Raw genomic sequence first — 17,399 nt, forward strand, 5'->3', positions numbered from 1 at the left:
GTAGTACAATTGCACAACCCCAGGGGGCACCATTCACCTGGTAGTCATTATAGATTTATGCTAATTAAAACAATTTTTCAGCAGGTGACTGAATGTATAAGAAGCCTATATTCTTGGATACCTGTCCCAGTTTTCAGGGAAGTCTTTGTCTGGCTACAGGCCGGTGAGAAGCCATCTCAGGAACCCCACATCTTCACCTTGCATGGCCCACTGCCAGGCCCCAGACTCACAGCAGAGCTCCTACCACATGCACCCCCCCATGGGGGGCCTACAGCCCAAACCCCACTTGCTGGCTGAGCTCCAGGCCATGTGGTGTCTTTCAGGCAGTTGGCAGCACTGATGAGCGTGAGCTCTGGTTCTACAGGGCAGAGTCTCACCACTGTTTTTTGGGCAAATGCATCCTCAGGTGGTTGGATGCTCCATGCCCTCAGTGGAGGAGCTGTGAGCTGCCAACTCAGAGATGATCCAGGGCAAGAACTGTGAATCAGGCGGGGCTGATAGATGCCTGTTTGGAGAGGCCATGCTGACTGGTGAGGAAAACTGAGTTCTGGGAGTCAGATACGATTTCTCTGCTTGTGTGAGCCTAGGACCTTGTCTTAACCTGGGTCTTCCTCATCTCGGGGTGGTTGAAACATTAAGTAAGGTGTGAGAACACACTGAAATGTATATGTTTCATACCAACATAAGGCATTATTCCACCAAGCCAAATCTGAGGGCAGGTCGGGGAGGAAGGAACTCTAGAGGTTGAAGACTTTGTAGAAATCAAACAAGCAAATCGCATCAGGAAGCACTGATTACCACGAAGTGTCATCCAGCTATTGAGAAGAGTGCGTTAGATCTCTACCCGTTGACTTCAAGGACATCTGTGGTGTGATTGTTAAGTGAGAAAAGCCAAGGAAATATATTTTGTGAGGCGCATGGCTGGCTCAGTTGGTAGAGCATGGACTCTTGATCTCAGGGTTATAAAATCAAGCCCCACAGTGGGTGTAGGAATTACTTAAAAATAAAATCTTGGGGAAAAATAAAGAAATGTATTTTGTAAGATCCCATCTTTGTAAAAACAATGATTTTTTTTAAGGAAACATTAATTTAGCTATTTCTACCTATGAGGCCAGGGTTGTCGTGTTATGCTACTCAGGGAGTTCCGTTCTCATTATAGTCTATGTGAAACTGCATCCCTACCCCCATGATTAGTGCAGTTCTCAGCCTGTGCAACTGTACAAAGAGCCCTGAATAAGATGCTGTGCAGGGACCCAGAGGACCTAAAAAGAAGGGTGAAGTAGTCACTACCCTTGCTTTGCTTCACAGTTATCCTGTGAGACCACTTGAACACCAGAATCTCTGATCATCCTGTTTGAGTATTTCAGAGGCCAGAACTCTTCCACTGACAAGCACATAAATGTCTCAAGAGCTTACCGGAAAAGAAGTTCAAATATGGGGCTCCAATACATGATAGCCCACTTACCTCCATTTCCTCAGGAACAGGCCCTCAAAAGTGACTGAGACACTCAAGGACATGGGCATGAGAAGATGAGGGGAGGGGATCCCTCAGGAAAGACATCAAGATCCATTGCAGCAATAATAGGTTTCCAGAATGGGGAAAAATTGGAATCAACCTGCATATCCATCAGGAATGGATAAAGGAACTCTGGTATCTCAAGGTGATCCAAAAGGATGGAGGCGATTTAGGTACCTCAACAGGGAGAGATGTCAAGTGAAAAAAGCAAGTTGCAGAATACGTATAGTGATTGCATTAAAAATAGCTCTGTGTATTATGGAATTCATATATTATGTATATACTAAATGTATCTGCTTTGAAAAAGAGTCTTCAAGGTTTTATGCCAACTGTAAACAATGGTTACTTGCTGGAGTAGATATCGAGGGAGAGAGACTTCCACCATTCATGTCAGACGCTCAATAAAAGCAAGATCTAAAATGTATTGAAGTCACAAAAGCTGAACTTATGTCAGGAGTTCTTAACATCTTTTAAATAAAATGCGTATGAAATTAACTATTTTAAAACTAAAGGAAAAGAAAAGGGAAACTAATTATTTTAAGGAAGGAAAACTAATTATTTTTAAAAAGGAAACTATTTTAAAACTAAATAATCAAATTATTTTTTTAAGATTTTATTTATTTATTTCAGAGAGAGAGAATGAGAGAGAGCACGAGAGGGAAGAGGGTCAGAGGGAGAAGCAGACTCCCTGCTGAGCAGGGACCCCTATGTGGGACTCCATCCCGGGACTCCAGGATCATGACCTGAGCCGAAGGTTGTCGCTTAACCAACTGAGCCACCCAGGCGCCCTCAAAGTATTTTTTAAAACAGATGTTTTTGAAGTGGACTGTGGGTTTTATTAATGCATTACATAACAAGATGTAGCAGCAAGTCTAATGCTTACCATCATTTCAAAAAAGCAGTGAGCACACACAGTACTTCAAGATGTCCACGACCATCCTGTGGTATGAAGACGTCTGTGATTCCTACTGGTGACAAAGTCACAGGTACCATGAACCCCAAAGTGCTAAAACTCACTGAGAGATCAGTGAAAATAAAGATGTAATTTTTTCACTGTCCAAGTTCATGGACTCCTGAATTCTATTCGTGGACCTCAACTGAAGAAGTCGGATTATTTCCACCATCTAGAAGGTCAGCACTTGTCTCTTGGTCAATTCTTCCTTCTCTTTTGAGAGGGACCACCTTGGAGAATTTGTTGATTCATGCAAATGTAGGGGATGTTCTTGGGGTGTCTAGTGTCACTGAAACAACCCAAATTCAGATGCTTCTCATGGTCTTTTTCCCCCCCACTTTCTTGAGATATAATTGATATTTAAGGTACACACTGTATTGATTTGATACATCTATGTATTGCAAAATGATTACTACCATAACATTAGTTAACACCTCCTTCCTGTCACATAATTACTTATTTATTGTAGTGAGAAAATTTTAAATCTTCTCTCTTACTTTCAAGTATATAATAAAGCATCATTAGCTATAATCACCATGCTGTACATTAGATCCCTAGAACCTGTTAAACTTATAACTGGAAATTTGTACCTTTTGATCAACATCTCCCCACTTCCCACCCCTGGACCCCTGGTGACAACTCTACTTCTGTTTCTCTGAGTTCAGCTTTTTTAGATTCCACATATAAGTGATATCCTACATTATTTGTCTCTCTCTGTCTGGCTTATAAATTAGGTCTTTAATTGAGACTGTGCCTTCCCTGGTTAGTGATGGTGGTGGTGATGATAGTGAAGGTGATAATCATGGCGGTGGTGGTGAAGGTGATGGTCGTGGTGGTGGTAGTGGTGGTGGTGATGGTGAAGGTGATGGTCATGGTGGTGATGGTGGTGGTGATGATGAAGGTGATGGTCATGGTGGTCATGGTGGTGGTGATGGTGAAGGTGATGGTCATGTTGATCATGGTGGTGGTGATGGTGAAGGTGATGGTCATGGTGGTCATGGTGGTGGTGGTAGTGATGGTGGTGAAGGTGATGATCATGGTGGTGGTGGTGAAGGTGATGGTCATGGTGATGATGGTGGTGGTGATGGTCATGCTGGTGATGGTGGTGGTGGTGGTGATGGCGCAGGTGATGGTCATGGTGGTGATGGTGGTGGTGATGGTGAAGGTGATGGTCATGGTGGTCATGGTGGTGGTGGTAGTGATGGTGGTTAAGGTGATGGTCATGGGAGTGGAGTGGTTGCTATAGTATGTGCACTGTCCAAGAGCTACTCACTCTTAGACATCAGAAAGTATAACTTCCCCACACTCTGGAAGCAGGACCATAAAGAGGGCAAGACAAAGCCCTCTGTTCTGCTGAAGAGTTCTGAAGTCCCAAACGCACTATGTTCTGTTGAATATTTGATTGTCTTTTCCAGGCCAGAAAAACTAAACCTTATCTTATGAATGAGGCAGTTGGTATTCCCCGTGGCAATTTTGTTTGCAATCAAGAGCAGAGGGAGGCTGGGCGCCTGGGTGGCTCAGTCGTTAAGCGTCTGCCTTCGGCTCAGGTCATGATCCCAGGGTCCTGGGATCGAGTCCCACATCGGGCTCCCTGCTCGGCGGGAGGCCTGCTTCTCCCTCTCCCACTCCTCCTGCTTGTGTTCCTGCTCTCGCTGTCTCTCTCTGTCAAATAAATAAACAAAATCTTAAAAAAAAAAAAAAAAAAAAAAAAAAACCACTCTTAATTTTAAAAAAAAAAAAAAAAAAAAGAGCAGAGGGAGGCTATTGCCGAGGACGGGGGAGGATGTAGGGTGGAGATGGTTCTTGCATCTCCAGGAATAAGGTGGAATTGAGCCTGGATTGTGAGTTAATGAAGATGCACTGAGATCCATGTTGGAGGCTGAGCTGGCCATCACCAGGGAACAGATATCAGACTGAGATTTATAGGCTCCCCCCCAAAGTAGATGCTTCTGGTAGCAATTGCTATTTACTCTGTCGTGCTTCTGTGATTCCAAATCTTCAAAGCAGACTTATTGACTGTTACCATCTGGGCAGAGCTGAGCTTCAAGAGGCTTCAGGGACCCCCAAAGGCTAGGTTGGGAAGAAGCCAGACAGCACTGACCTAGGACCTTGAGGCAACGTTTTGGGGTGACAGGGGGCCACGAGGAAGGTTTTGTGGAATATGCAAGCATTCTTCAGAGCTCCCCCACAAAGTACCTGGGGACCTCCTGCTGTCCTCAGGTTGGAGGCTCAGACTCCCTGTACCTGAACATTAAGAGGACACGCTTCTCCCAGAGTTTGTGAGATCAAGGTCATCTTGGTCACTTCTGCTTCGGGGAGCCTGATTCACTTAAAACAAGCATCATTTAACTTGGAGATGACTAAATAAATAAATAACAGTGAAGATCAAACGGAAGGGAAGCAAGTGGAGGGAGGAAGAGATGGGAGCAAGAGAGGAACTATATGGGCTACAACCAGAGGGTAGAAGGAGATGGAGTAAGAGCAAGCAGGGAGAGCCATGAAATAGCACACTCCTTTCTCCCTGGGTCGAAATGCACCCCTTGCCCCAAATCCACAGAAGGGCCTACAAAAACCTGGAAAAGCTGATAGAAAGCAGGGCTGTCTGTCGTAGAGAAGAAGAAAGGTGGACCTGATCCTTTTGCCCTAGAAACCTGGGGAAGTTGCGTTCAGGCCCAGCGGGCCAAGGGCCAATGCTGGAGGCCTGAGCTTGGCCCCTGGCCTGGGGTCTGGTGGGGACAGTGAGGGAGCCCTGAGGCTCCTTTGAAGCTGCCCAGCCCAGTCCTCCAGGCCAGAAGGACAGGCAGGAAGTGAGTGTGCTGGGACAAGCAGTGTGCAAACGTGGGCACTGCGTCTGGGTTGCTGCAAGGGGTCGAGAGGGAGAGGACCGACCCCGAAACATGCCCGAGCTGGATGACATCTCCACAGTGCGACAGAAACAAACATGAAAGTGGGGGGCCAAGCATCAACTGGAGGCAGCTTTGCGAAGTTTGAGAAACCCACCAGGCCACTAAAAAAAATGCAACTTGGCCAAAAATCTGCCATGACCTCACTTTTTTTTTTTTTTTTTTAATGAGCAGCTGTCCTGATACTAATCCTGCCTCTTTCCATAATCTCTTTTTCATGAGACTGGAGGGAACATGTCAGGAGCCTAAAGCAAGTATGTCGTCACTGAAGCTCAGGCTTCTTAACGTGCACCGTGATTGTGATTGTCTGCTGTGTCCACTGCCAGATGTAAGCCTGAGCGTGCCATGTTCACAGCTGTGCCCCCAGCATGGCACCTGGAAAAGCAAGCTCTCACTGCCCATCAGCATGACTGCAAACATAGGGATGGGAAGGGGGAGGTAGGTGTGTGAAATTGCGTCCCTTCTGACAAAGATTAGAGAAAAAATATGGTCCACTTGGAATTCCATCATATAGTCATGGGTTCGTCATTAAACAGAACACCAGACATTCAGTTTTAAGAAACTGCCCCTTGGCCCTCAAATATCCTATAAGGAACGGCACGTCCTTCCTAGAAGGGCTGCCGGTGGGGTGGGAATTTTTATTTGCCCCAGAATAGGAAGCCTGGGAGAAGCGATGGGGGTCTCGACACCAAGTCCGGTATCTTTTTCATGACACTGTTTACTCTGCCCTGCCCCATATGGAAATCGTGTCATGGTTGGGATCCAGGCACAGAATACGGGGGTGGCAGTGGGTTTCACCTAAAATGGAGGTGTTCCTGCATCCCTGCTGGCCTGGACTGCACCCCACCCCCAAAGCCCCAGAGAAATCACACACGCATGCTCACTCCAGGAACAGGCACAACCCAGCCATGCCTGACAGGTTTGGGACACTATAAGTAGCCGGCTGAGGCTCTGGGTCCCAAGTAAGAGATTGGGATGGGGAAGGGGTGGTGAGGGAGGAAGGGGAAGGGTTTCCGGATCGGCTGACAAACGTAAACCCAGGCCTGAGCTCCAGTCCGGGCTCTGAGGACACGGGATCACAGTAAACCTCAGGTCTCCGTTTACTCCCTCCGCTCTCCACACCTCCTCCCCCACCACTCTCTCCTTCTGTCCTCTCTTATCTGGCACCGATATAAAGTGCGGGCTCTGAAAATGTGCCCTCTCTTGAGACGGGTGGGGCTACCAGAAAGCTTCTAGGAATGAATGACTCAGCCAACGCTGGAAAGAGCCACATTGTCTAGATGCATCCCTTTGCTTGCACACATCTCACAAAGAAAGCACTTTTGTGACCGTTTTACTACCTCTGTTGACACCTGGAGCGAGGCTACAGGCCTGGGATTCCTGCTGCTTCTGGTTTTCTGTCTCCACACACACACACACACACACGGCCCATCCCTGGCTGGGATTCCTGTGCTGTATCCCCTGCTCGGTGGAATTTCTTAGCTACCTCTGAAGACCCTTATCAAAGCCCAGGGGTCAAAATCCTTACCTCAGGGTACCCATGTTTTGTTCTCCTTGTCCTAACCAAATGACTTAAGAGGACCACTGTGAGGTCTTTTTGACTCCTGCATGAGGACCTTGGGTCAAGAAAAGGAAGATTAGCTGCTCATGTTGTGCCAGTCACAGGGGCTGTTTAAATAAAGTCCACCACTCATGGAAAGCACCTCTGTCTTGGTCCCACCAGACCTCCCATTCCAGTAAGAGAGCTCCCAGGCCACCCCCAAACATCTGGATTGCACGCACCTGCACCAGCAGGTTTATGCAGTTAACCTCCTGGAGGGCTTTCTGGGAGGATCTTATCTGCCAAGCAGCCTAATCTTCAAGACGTGCTCCCAGGCCATGACTGAGACATGGCAGCATGCGGGACTATCTGATGTCCTTACAGACCCACCAGAGTGAAAACGACCAGCGGCCGAGGTCAAGCATTACTGTTTAAACACCAACGGTGGAATTTGCAAATGGGTAAATACCATATTGTGAGCAGGAGCCAAAGAATTTGTTCAAAAACAGCTACTCAGAATGTGTCAGAAGGAGGCCTTGGTTACAGAGCAACGCAGAAGGGCCAACAAAATACAGATTCGGGTGTTTCGTAAACCTACCACGGCAGGGAGAGTAAGTGAAACAGCTCTCCTGCCAAACAGAATAATTCCAGATGCTGAAGAGATAAATAAGAGGCTGTGATCTGTGGAACATCAGAGAAAGCTAGTCCCCTCTTAGAGATGGAAGTTCAATACATTCAGAGGACCTAGGGATAGCCCAGACCCCTCCAGCCTCGAAGCCTTTCGTTCCATGCCCCACCGGCTCGGCTCAGATTTCTGCCCCCGGAAGGGCTGCATGCCTGTTCTGGGAGCACCAGGAATATCTCTCATGAACAAAGGTTTATGAACAAAGGTTCTCATGAACAAAGCTGGTGCTGCCAAGCATCCACTGGCCTCTGGCAGACCCAGGACCGTGGGACCCTGCGTGCTGGGGTGTTGTGAAATCAAGAAGCTCTCCTCCCCCTTTCTGTGCATACTCAGGGCTTTCTAGGGTTTTAGCAAAAGAGCCTTTTAGGAGGAGTTTGACTCACTGGTCCCCACCTCCATCGCGCTCAGGGAGGTCTGGAGCAGAAGACATATCTAAGCAACACGGATTACTGAGGATCACCCTCCCTCCCCCAATGACGGAGTCTTCATTACTGGGTCCAGCTGGTCTTATTTAACGGTGTCTTCCCAGCAGCCCCCTCGGTGCTCATGCAAACGTAGTCACAGCTGGTCAAATCCCCATGGTGGCTGGGCCTGTGAACCCCAGCTTGGGCTCAAACAGAGTCCCCCCATTTCAAAAGGAATTAGACTTTTTCTTTCTTAAAACTGTCTTAGGAGACAGTGGGGCTGGACTATAGTCCCAGATACGAGCAATTCTCATCACAACATAAGGTGTTAATAATGTCCTTCCACTCGTGCTTGTGTTGTCATAATAGGCTGAGAATTAACTCAATCTAAACACTGTTATCTGTAAAACCATCATTTTAATTTAGAGAATATATGGATACTTTTGTAAAAACTATTAAACCCCTAGAAAACTTAAAAAAAAAAAAAGTAATTGCTCTGCCCTCAAAGGGATTGGAAGAAATAATCCCCAAATCTCTATAAACTCTAACAATGTTAGACATTTGCTGGGACTAGCTTTGTTCATGAGAACTTGAGAGACATCCCTGGTGCTCCAGAATAGGCAAATCTCCCAAATCTACTCCAAATATATTCTAGCTTTAAACTCCCATGAAAGGATAGAAGAGATAAAAATTCTTGTTGGAGGAATTTATCACCTGCCTCCATGTCTATAAATGACCCACAGACACAAAATACGGTCATTCAGATTCACTGGAAACCACCTGTATTTTTGCAAGAATTCGTTCTGGCCAAGACCTGGTAACCCAGGAATGAGTCCAGAGCTCCTAATTTCTGCAGCTGTCCCAACACTACTCACACAGCAGAGGTGAGTGCCAAAGTTGCTGCAAGATTCCTGTACGGAAATAAAGCATGTGTAGGGCAAATCTGACTTCTTCAAATGGCCTTTACAGCAACTTGCACATCACATCCTCCACATCTCTCTGAGGGAGGCAAGATGGGTATTGACAGCTTCATGAATATAAACACAGGAATTCAGGTGAAGTCAAAGAAAAGCTACCAATGGAGCCATGCTATGCTCAATAGATAAACTTCAGTTGTGAGATCAGCTAGGTCTCCCTGTCATAACCAGATTCCCCTCGCATCGAAAGACAAAGCCTGCCTGCTTTGAGGCTAAGTTTAACATCGCTTGCTTTGGGGCCAATTGGGAAACTGCCCAGAGCACGGATGGACCAGGGCTAAGTGTGGTCTGACAAATAACAGCTGGGGTCCAGCCAGGAACTTCTCCCCTGCCAACTCTACTCCACAAGGCAAGCCTTAAACTAGTACAGGGGAGGAAATCCTCCGTTTCTCAACAGGGGACACTCACACCCCCACTGCCACTTTGTAAACCTGCCAAGGAGAAAACATTTCAATACCAAGTTCAGGTGCCAGGTGGAGCAAGGTGGGCTTACTCAGAACACCACCATGCTAGTTTTGAAGCGAATGTTCTCTCGGCTTCAAGTCTATCCTTTTATCCTATGCTGAGATGTTGGGGTTTGGGATTCTGCAAACCACATTCCTGCTTTTCTCCCTGAGAGGCTCTGCCCATAGGAGGTATGGGGCAGGGGGGCGCTGTGAGGCTGGAAGAGAACGAAGGAATTCTCTCTTGGTTTGCTTCCTGTTTACCCTCTGTTGGCTTCCTGTCCCTGTCTGTTTCCACTGGCAACGCTTCTTGTCCACTCAGGCAGTGTCAATTCCTTCCAGAAGCATTTGAGTCCAGTTTTTGGTTTTCCCAACAATCACAGAACCAACCTCAGCCAAAGAGCTTCCCCTCCACAGAGACTGAGGTAGCATCCCCACTGGAAATTTCCTCTGAGCTCAGGGACACCAGAAGCAGCTGAGGAGCATCACCCACCCCGCCCAGTCTCAGAAATCTGAGATTCAGCCCACATGCCCCTTCTCCAAGTGCCTAACTTTTAGTAAGTCCAATATCTCGCCTTTGTTCCCCCAGCCTTGGGAAACCTGCTTCCTGCAGGTGGCTACCGCCACTAATACCCTTGGGTTCTCTCCCCACCTTTTCAGTTACCTGGTTAGAAATTCTTTCTATCAGATTATCTCTGGCATAGTAACTGGTGTGATTTCTGTGTCCTGCCTGGACTGGGACTCATTCACTCTCAGGTTCTAAGCATCTATGGCAGGAACTAGAGTATGGGGCTTCCCAACCGCATCTGACTATGATGCTGGAGGGGATACACCTGCCCACCCACAGCCCACATTCAGATCTGATTTACCTAAGCCAACCTCTGCACAAGCAGGGGCAAGTTCACATTTAAAGGACATAGTGAAATTTGCGACAAATGGAGCTTAATTGCTGTACAATCTTGGGCGGAGGAGCGGGAGCGGGAGATGACTGCAGGGACTCCCTGCTAAATATTTGAATGTTTCTCCTTGCTGGCTAGAAGGGAGCTGTATGGAAGCATCTTCGTCATGAGTTTTCGAGAGAAGATGATCTTGTTATAGTTTGCAGTGGGATTTTCGCTGGCATCCGTATGAAAGTGCCTTGGCTCTGAGATAGTGGTAGGACCCATGGCCGGCATGGAGTATGAGCTCCACATGGAGAACATGGTCTCTGACCCCACGTCCTTCAACACCAAGGTTCCAGAGCACTTAGATGACTTTCTCCTTTTCAGCTGAGTGATGCTGGCTGGCTTGCTCTGCCTCGATGTCCGTTGGCTTTCCTCGAGTGCTTGCATGCATTCCAGATCTCTAGCTTTGCTTTTCTCAATGAGTCTTTTCACCATCGGGGACACATATGTGACATAGGCTGGCCAAGGGCTGTGTTTCTCAAGCACATTCACGGGAAGCCCGATGTTCTCTGTGAGTTCTACCAGCAAAGAGAAATACAGGTGATTTAGAGGCACTTGCCTACAATGATCCAGTTCTTCAAAGAATTGAAGGGTATTGGAACCACATTTTGAACTTTTCCCCCCTCGCACATAATTGGCCTTAACACCCCTTGTATTCAGTGGGAATAAAGTCAAAGCCAAAGATGGGAGACAGAATGACATTCCATGGGGTATATCAATTAAGGGAACAACATGGTGGTAAAGGGCAGGGACCTTGGGAGTCCAGCAGGCTTGGCTTCAGATCTTTGTGTAATATTAGATTGTTTACATTCTGGACTTCTATTTCTTTTCCACCAACAAAAATGGTTACCAGGAAGCCATTGTAAGGATTAAATAAAGCAATATATTTTAAGGGCTTGGAACAGTTCAGCTTAGAGCCTGAAAGCATGGGCTATGCAATTAGTCTGGTTGAGTCCAAATTCCTTCTATACCCACACAGTCGCTGTGAACCTGAGAAACCCCTTAGCCTTTCTAAACCTTAGTTGCCTTATGCGTAAAATCGTGGTTGGAATAAAATCAACTTCATAGAGCCTTCTGTGGGTTAAAGGAAATGTAAAGCTTTTAGCACAGTATCTGGCATGTAATAATCAGTAAATGGACTATGAACACTTTGACTATGTGTCCTCTCCTGTACTGTTTTGTTTAATCCCCCAGTTAACTGAGAATGAGGCTGAGGCTGACTAGCTTGCACAACTAGGGAATGGTGGGTTTGAACTCAGATCTAACGGGCCCAGAAATCCATATGCTTTTCACTGTAGTGCTGGCCAGAAGTTTTGGGTGTTTGGGGTAGGGAGGCTTTACTAGAAAATTCTATTCATGAGTTTACCAAACATCTTCTTTTGTAGATACCAAATCATGGGCAGGTCAGTCCCTCCCTTTTCCCTCTGCAACTTCACTCTGTCTTGCAGAAATGCTTCACGATTTCTCTCCTGGTGGTGCTACATTCCCTGTTTTCTCAAATGGTGCATACTTTGATCATTTCAATAGGGGTTTTGGAGGCAAGGAAGTTAAAAGGTTGATCTTGCCATCTTCGACCTCAATTCAGTGAAAAACACTATCACTGGGGATAATCAGAGACAATACAGATTATACAGTTATTCCCAGGCTGCCTTGTGGGGACATTCGGAAGCTGGAGATTGTCTAGGGACAGATCTGTCAGTAAAGAATGTGTTGGGGACAGATGTTGGCGAGGATGCAGAGAAAGGGGAACCCTCCTACCCTGTTGGTGGGAATGCAAGCTAGTGCAACCCCTCTGGAAAACAGTATGGAGGTTCCTCAAACAGTTGAAAATAGAGCTACCCTATGACCCAGCAATTGCACTACTGGGTATCTTTTTTTTTTTTATTTTTTATTGTTATGTTAATCACCATACATTACATCATTAGTTTTTGGTGCAGTGTTCCATGATTCATTGTTTGTTCATAACACCCAGTGCTCCATGCAGAACGTGCCCTCCTCAATGCCCATCACCAGGCTAACCCATCCCCCTACCCCCTCCCCTCTAGAACCCTCAGTTTGTTTTTCAGAGTCCATCATCTCTCATGGTTCATCTCCCCCTCTGACATACTCCCCTTTTCTTCCTCTCCTGTTATCTTCTTCTTTTTCTTTTTTCTTAAAATATGTTGCGTTATTTGTTTCAGAAGTACAGATCTGTGATTCAACAGTCTTGCACAATTCACAGCACTCGCCATAGCACATACCCTCCCCAATGTCTATCACCCAGCCACCCCATCCCTCCCACCCCCCACCACTCCAGCAACACTCAGTTTGTTCCTGAGATTAAGAATTCCTCCTATCAGTGAGGTCATATGATACATGTCTTTCTCTGATTGACTTATTTCACTCAGCATAACACCCTCCAGTTCCATCCACGTCGTTGCAAATGGCAAGACCTCATTCCTTTTGATGGCTGCATAATATTCCATTGTGTATATATACCACTTCTTCTTTATCCATTCATCTGTCGATGGGCATCTTGGCTCTTTCCACAGTTTGGCTATTGTGGACATTGCTGCTATAAACATTGGGGTACACGTACCCCTTCGGGTCCCTACATTTGTATCTTTGTGGTAAATACCCTGCACTACTGGGTATCTAACCCAAAGATACAAAGTAGTGATCTGAAGGGGCACCTGCACCCCAATGTTTAAGCAGCAATGTCCACAATAGCCAAACTGTGGAAAGAGCCTAGATGTCCATCAACAGATGAATGGATAAAGAAGATGTGGTATATATATTATATATACACACACACACACACACACACACACACACACAATGGAATATTATGCAGCCATCAAAAAAATAAAATCTTGCCATTTGCAATGGCGTGGGTGGAAACTAGAGGGTATTATGCTAAGCGAAATAGGTCAGTCAGAGAAAGACAAGTACCATATGATCTCGCTGATTAGAGGAATTTGAGAACCAAGACAGAGGATCATAGGGGAAGGGAGGGAAAATGAAACAAGACAAAACCGGAGAGGGAGAAAAACCGTAAGAGACTCTTAATCTCAGGAAACAAACTGAGGGTTGCTGGAGTGGTGGGGGGTGGGAGGGATGGGGTGGCTGGGTGATGGACATTGGGGAGGGTATGTGCTATGGTGAGCACTGTGAATTGTGTAAGACTGATGAATCACGGACCTGTACCCCTGAAACAAATAATACATTATATGTTAATTTTAAAAAATTTAAAAAAAAAGAATGTGTTGGGAAAGACTTCATCTCCCTGCAAGAGGTGTGTATTATTCTGCCTTAAGAAGGCAAGATATGTGACATCACCTCTCACTAAAAAAAAATGTACAACTGCAGACTCGATGGTTCATCTTTGTCTCCTCCAAGCAAATGCAAAATGCAAAGATCTCAGGGCACCTGGCTGGCTCAGTCAGTAGAGTATGCACGCAATTCTTGGTCTAGGGGTTGTGAGTTCAAGCCCCACGTTGGGTGTGGAGATTACTTAAAAATAAAATTAAAAAAAAAAATACAAAGATCTTGCAGGTTAAGGCTTTTGCTTGTATCTGGCAGAGGTGAAACTATACTTGTCTGGAACAAAATGAGCAGCAGCTCTCCTTCATCTCCCCAGCATGCTGTATACTCTCTACCTGTGTACCAAGAGTGGCCGCCCTGAGCCCCACTTCTATGTCTTCCCACCCCGGATCTCTCAGCTTTCACTCTCAGCTCACAGCTGGAGCTCCCATTGCTAAGGCCCCAAGCCCTACCTTCTTCTGTCTTTATCTTTCTTGCATTGATCACCTCCATCACTAAAGAGTTCTTCACACTGAAGGCCCAAAGACCTTGGAGGAAAATAACACCTGTTAGCCAGGGCTACCACAGAGTGACCTGAGAAAAGAGGATGCACCTTCCATGGAGCTGGGGACTAGGTGAGCTCAACACAAGAGGTCACAGTAAATGTCGTTTTCTCTATCAGGATGCAAGCATGTTACTGGGCCCGAGTTTCTGCCTCCTCGCTGCACTTCTCAGCCAGCAATGGGGGGAAGGTGATCATCATGCATGTGGGCAGTTTGATGGGAACTGTGGTCTAGTGGTCCTCAAATGGGAGGGTGAATCTGCCCCGAGGACTTGTTGAAACACAGAGTGCTGAGCCCCACCTCCAGAGTTCCTGATTCAACAGTCAACGTTCTAAACCAAAAGCAGGGGGAGGGAAATGCTGACAGTCTGTAAGGTTTTATTATTAACTCCTAGTGACAGGAAACAGGTCCAGGAGATCTCTGTAGGTCCTTTCCAGTTCTAAGACTGGGAAAGGCGCATCGGAGAAATTTTAGCCAAGAGCTCATTATTTTGTAGGTTCAGTTTGGCCATCTCTGTGGCCCTTGAACACTTGAAATGCCATGGAGCATTTCTACCATCACATGCTAGTGAAAAAAGTCTCAGATGGTTTTTCACAAGTTCCCCAGTGATGCTAGTGCTATGGGTCAGGAGACCACACTTTGAGAACCAGCAGTCTAGGGCAGTGCTTCTCAAACTTTAGTGTCCCTAGCATTGCTTGGAGAGCTTGTTAAAACACAGACACCTGGACCCACCCATCCTGCGGTTCTGATTCAGTAGGTCTGCTTGGGAGACCTGGGAATGTGCATTTCCAAGAAGCTCCCAGGTAAGGCTGCTGGTCTGAGGACCACACACTGAGTAACACTGCTTTAACTTAATAATGATTCTACATGTTTCTTTCTGCTGCAACATCCGCAGGGGCTGACGAGCTCGTGCGTGAAACATTCCCCTGAGATAAGCAAATTCCCAGGTTTTCCACCTCCTTTTTTCCTCCCAACCAAGGAACCACTGTGGTATGCGAGGATGTTACTGACAAGGGCAACCTTAAATCCCACTGTATTTCTAAGGTAAGTTATTCCCAATGTCAGCATTTTGGTATAACACACCTAACAAAGGATAGCATCCTAGACATTTATTCATACTCTTTTTTTGAAAGCCACTTTTTGTCAAACCTGCTCAGATCCAGGCCTTATGGGGTCCCTACTGTCCTGTCTTAGGGTCAATCTTTCATGACAACACATTTTTAGGAGAATTCACAGTATCATTTTCCTGAGGTTAGAGAAGAAATAATGTTCACATAGTCCTCTAGCCTACAGCTTCAGGTAATAATAAATAACAAAAAAAAGAAAGTTCTATATCTCCTTCTAAGACCATGGATCTCAGGACGGACGGCCACCCATCCCAAGTCCCCAGTAACATAGAGGTTGTCACCCCAGTGCACCAATGGAAGAGATTTCTTGACTCATCCCCCCTATCTGCAGAACTTTTGGAAAGGCACGATAGGACTAATCCATCAGGCCAGATGATGGGAAAATGTTTTGAATTCATGATATTTGGGGAATTTTGGATAATGCCTTTCATCCTTGCTTCTGAGTTTCTAGCTAATGAACCCTGAAGCCTCAAAGAAGCTCAGTTCTTAGCAAACCATTTGTCTCAACGCCCACGTGCATTCATTATAACCCAACATCTTGCTCAAAGCTTCTCATCTTATCTCACGGGACCCCCTACAACAGCCTGCTGTGGCTGCTAAAAAATTCTATAGAATGGTACGTTTTTGCCATGCCTGCTGATGAAGGCAGGGAAACCCAAGGCAGGGAATGTTTGAGACGGCCTCAGAACTCATGGGGAGGACTTGTTTGTTTGAGAATAAAGGAGACAAATAGTTGACATTAAGTCTGAAGACAAGCTGTGGGCTTTTATAATTTCCTTCAACTCTGGCACAAAGGTTCCATTTTGTCTCCCCATAAATGAAATGCAAACCAGCAGTCTACAGACAGAAACAGCATTGACAGGAGGGGCAGGAGACATAACACTGAAGTGGGTTTCTTGTTTCCTCTACAGGCAGAGAGACCTATGTCCGATATACTGCGTTTTCAAGCCCAGCTCCTCCCACCCCAATCCATCTCTGGTCCCACCATTTCCAGACTCTCATCTGATAGGCCGGCCTTGGCCTAAATAAACTCAAAGGAGTGACACTTACCTAGAATCTGACACAAATTTGTGACCTTGATCATGTTCCTAAGTGTCTCAGGACCTCCATTATCTCACTTGGGAGATCAGGATGAATCTCTGCCTGTTTCTCTCACAGAGGTTATGGCTGTTATAATAAACTGTCCAGAAACTAAAATGCTTCTAAACCAGCAGTCCTCCAACTTTACTGCATATTGGAATTGCCGGGGATCTTTTAAAAATTCATATGCCTGGCTCCCACCTGCAGCGCTGTGATTTAGTTGGAATGGAAAGAAATACAGCCATCAGAATTAAAAAGCTTGGTTCTAATCCACAGTAAGGTTGGGGAACCACTGTTCTAGAAACCAAATCAAAACACACTGAAGATTTATGGGGTATTCGCTACTTAGAAATGGGAAACAGGTTTGGGGGATCATTCAGTCCTTTTGCAGTTTTAAGACATACTTGCTTTGAAGGATTCATGGATATATATGTATAAATATATACATGGTACTGAATGTCAGCGGCCTTTAAGCATTTAAAAGGACCGTAGCTCATTTCCACTACCACCCGCCAATACCAGAATTCACTTAGATCAAAGGACAGCCAGAGCCTTAAAGTACCAAGCTAAGAAAATTGGCTGTGGCTGGTATCCTCATGCAAAGCTAATCTCACCCTCTGTCTGTGGCCACAAGCTGCATTCTTATCTCAGGAAACCATCTTGCAAAGGGATTTTGTGGATTCCAGCAGGATTGATGGTTGAGTGCACTGACACAAGTCAACCCCACTCAGACTTTGTAGCCCACTAATGTTGTGGGAGTAATGCCGTTTGCACACTCATGATGGGCAAAGCATTATCTTAATCCAGTGTTTCCTAAACCATGTCCCATAGAATGCAAGAATCTCTCAAGACGTTAATTGATGTTACTAAAGAAAGACGGGGGGCAAAGGGAGGACATCCTGTAAGGCTACATAGATTGTTTAATCCAGGGAGCAGAGCAGGACCGCCTTCAGTCAGGGAAGTTTAAGGAATGATCTGTTAAA

The 17,399-nt window shown here is 46.0% G+C and overlaps 1 protein-coding gene across 2 annotated transcripts in view; it reads right to left on the bottom strand.

Annotated features, from left to right (window-relative positions):
* Window positions 1-10,304: 10,304 nt before the first annotated feature.
* Window positions 10,305-17,399, bottom strand: part of CDRT4 (CMT1A duplicated region transcript 4) — a 49,722-nt gene continuing 42,627 nt past the window's right edge. The window contains exons 3-4 of one of the 2 annotated variants that reach the window (XM_027567905.2): window positions 14,120-14,194; window positions 10,305-10,882 (exon numbers count right to left, since the gene is read on the bottom strand). In XM_027567905.2, coding sequence (XP_027423706.1) covers window positions 10,425-10,882; window positions 14,120-14,194 — 533 coding nt within the window. In that variant the 3' untranslated portion in view covers window positions 10,305-10,424. The remainder of the gene's footprint in view (window positions 10,883-14,119; window positions 14,195-17,399) is intronic. The other variant, XM_027567906.1, reaches the window with a different exon arrangement.

Source organism: Zalophus californianus, chromosome 16, assembly GCF_009762305.2.
Source record: "Zalophus californianus isolate mZalCal1 chromosome 16, mZalCal1.pri.v2, whole genome shotgun sequence".
NCBI classification, from domain to species: domain Eukaryota; kingdom Metazoa; phylum Chordata; class Mammalia; order Carnivora; family Otariidae; genus Zalophus; species Zalophus californianus.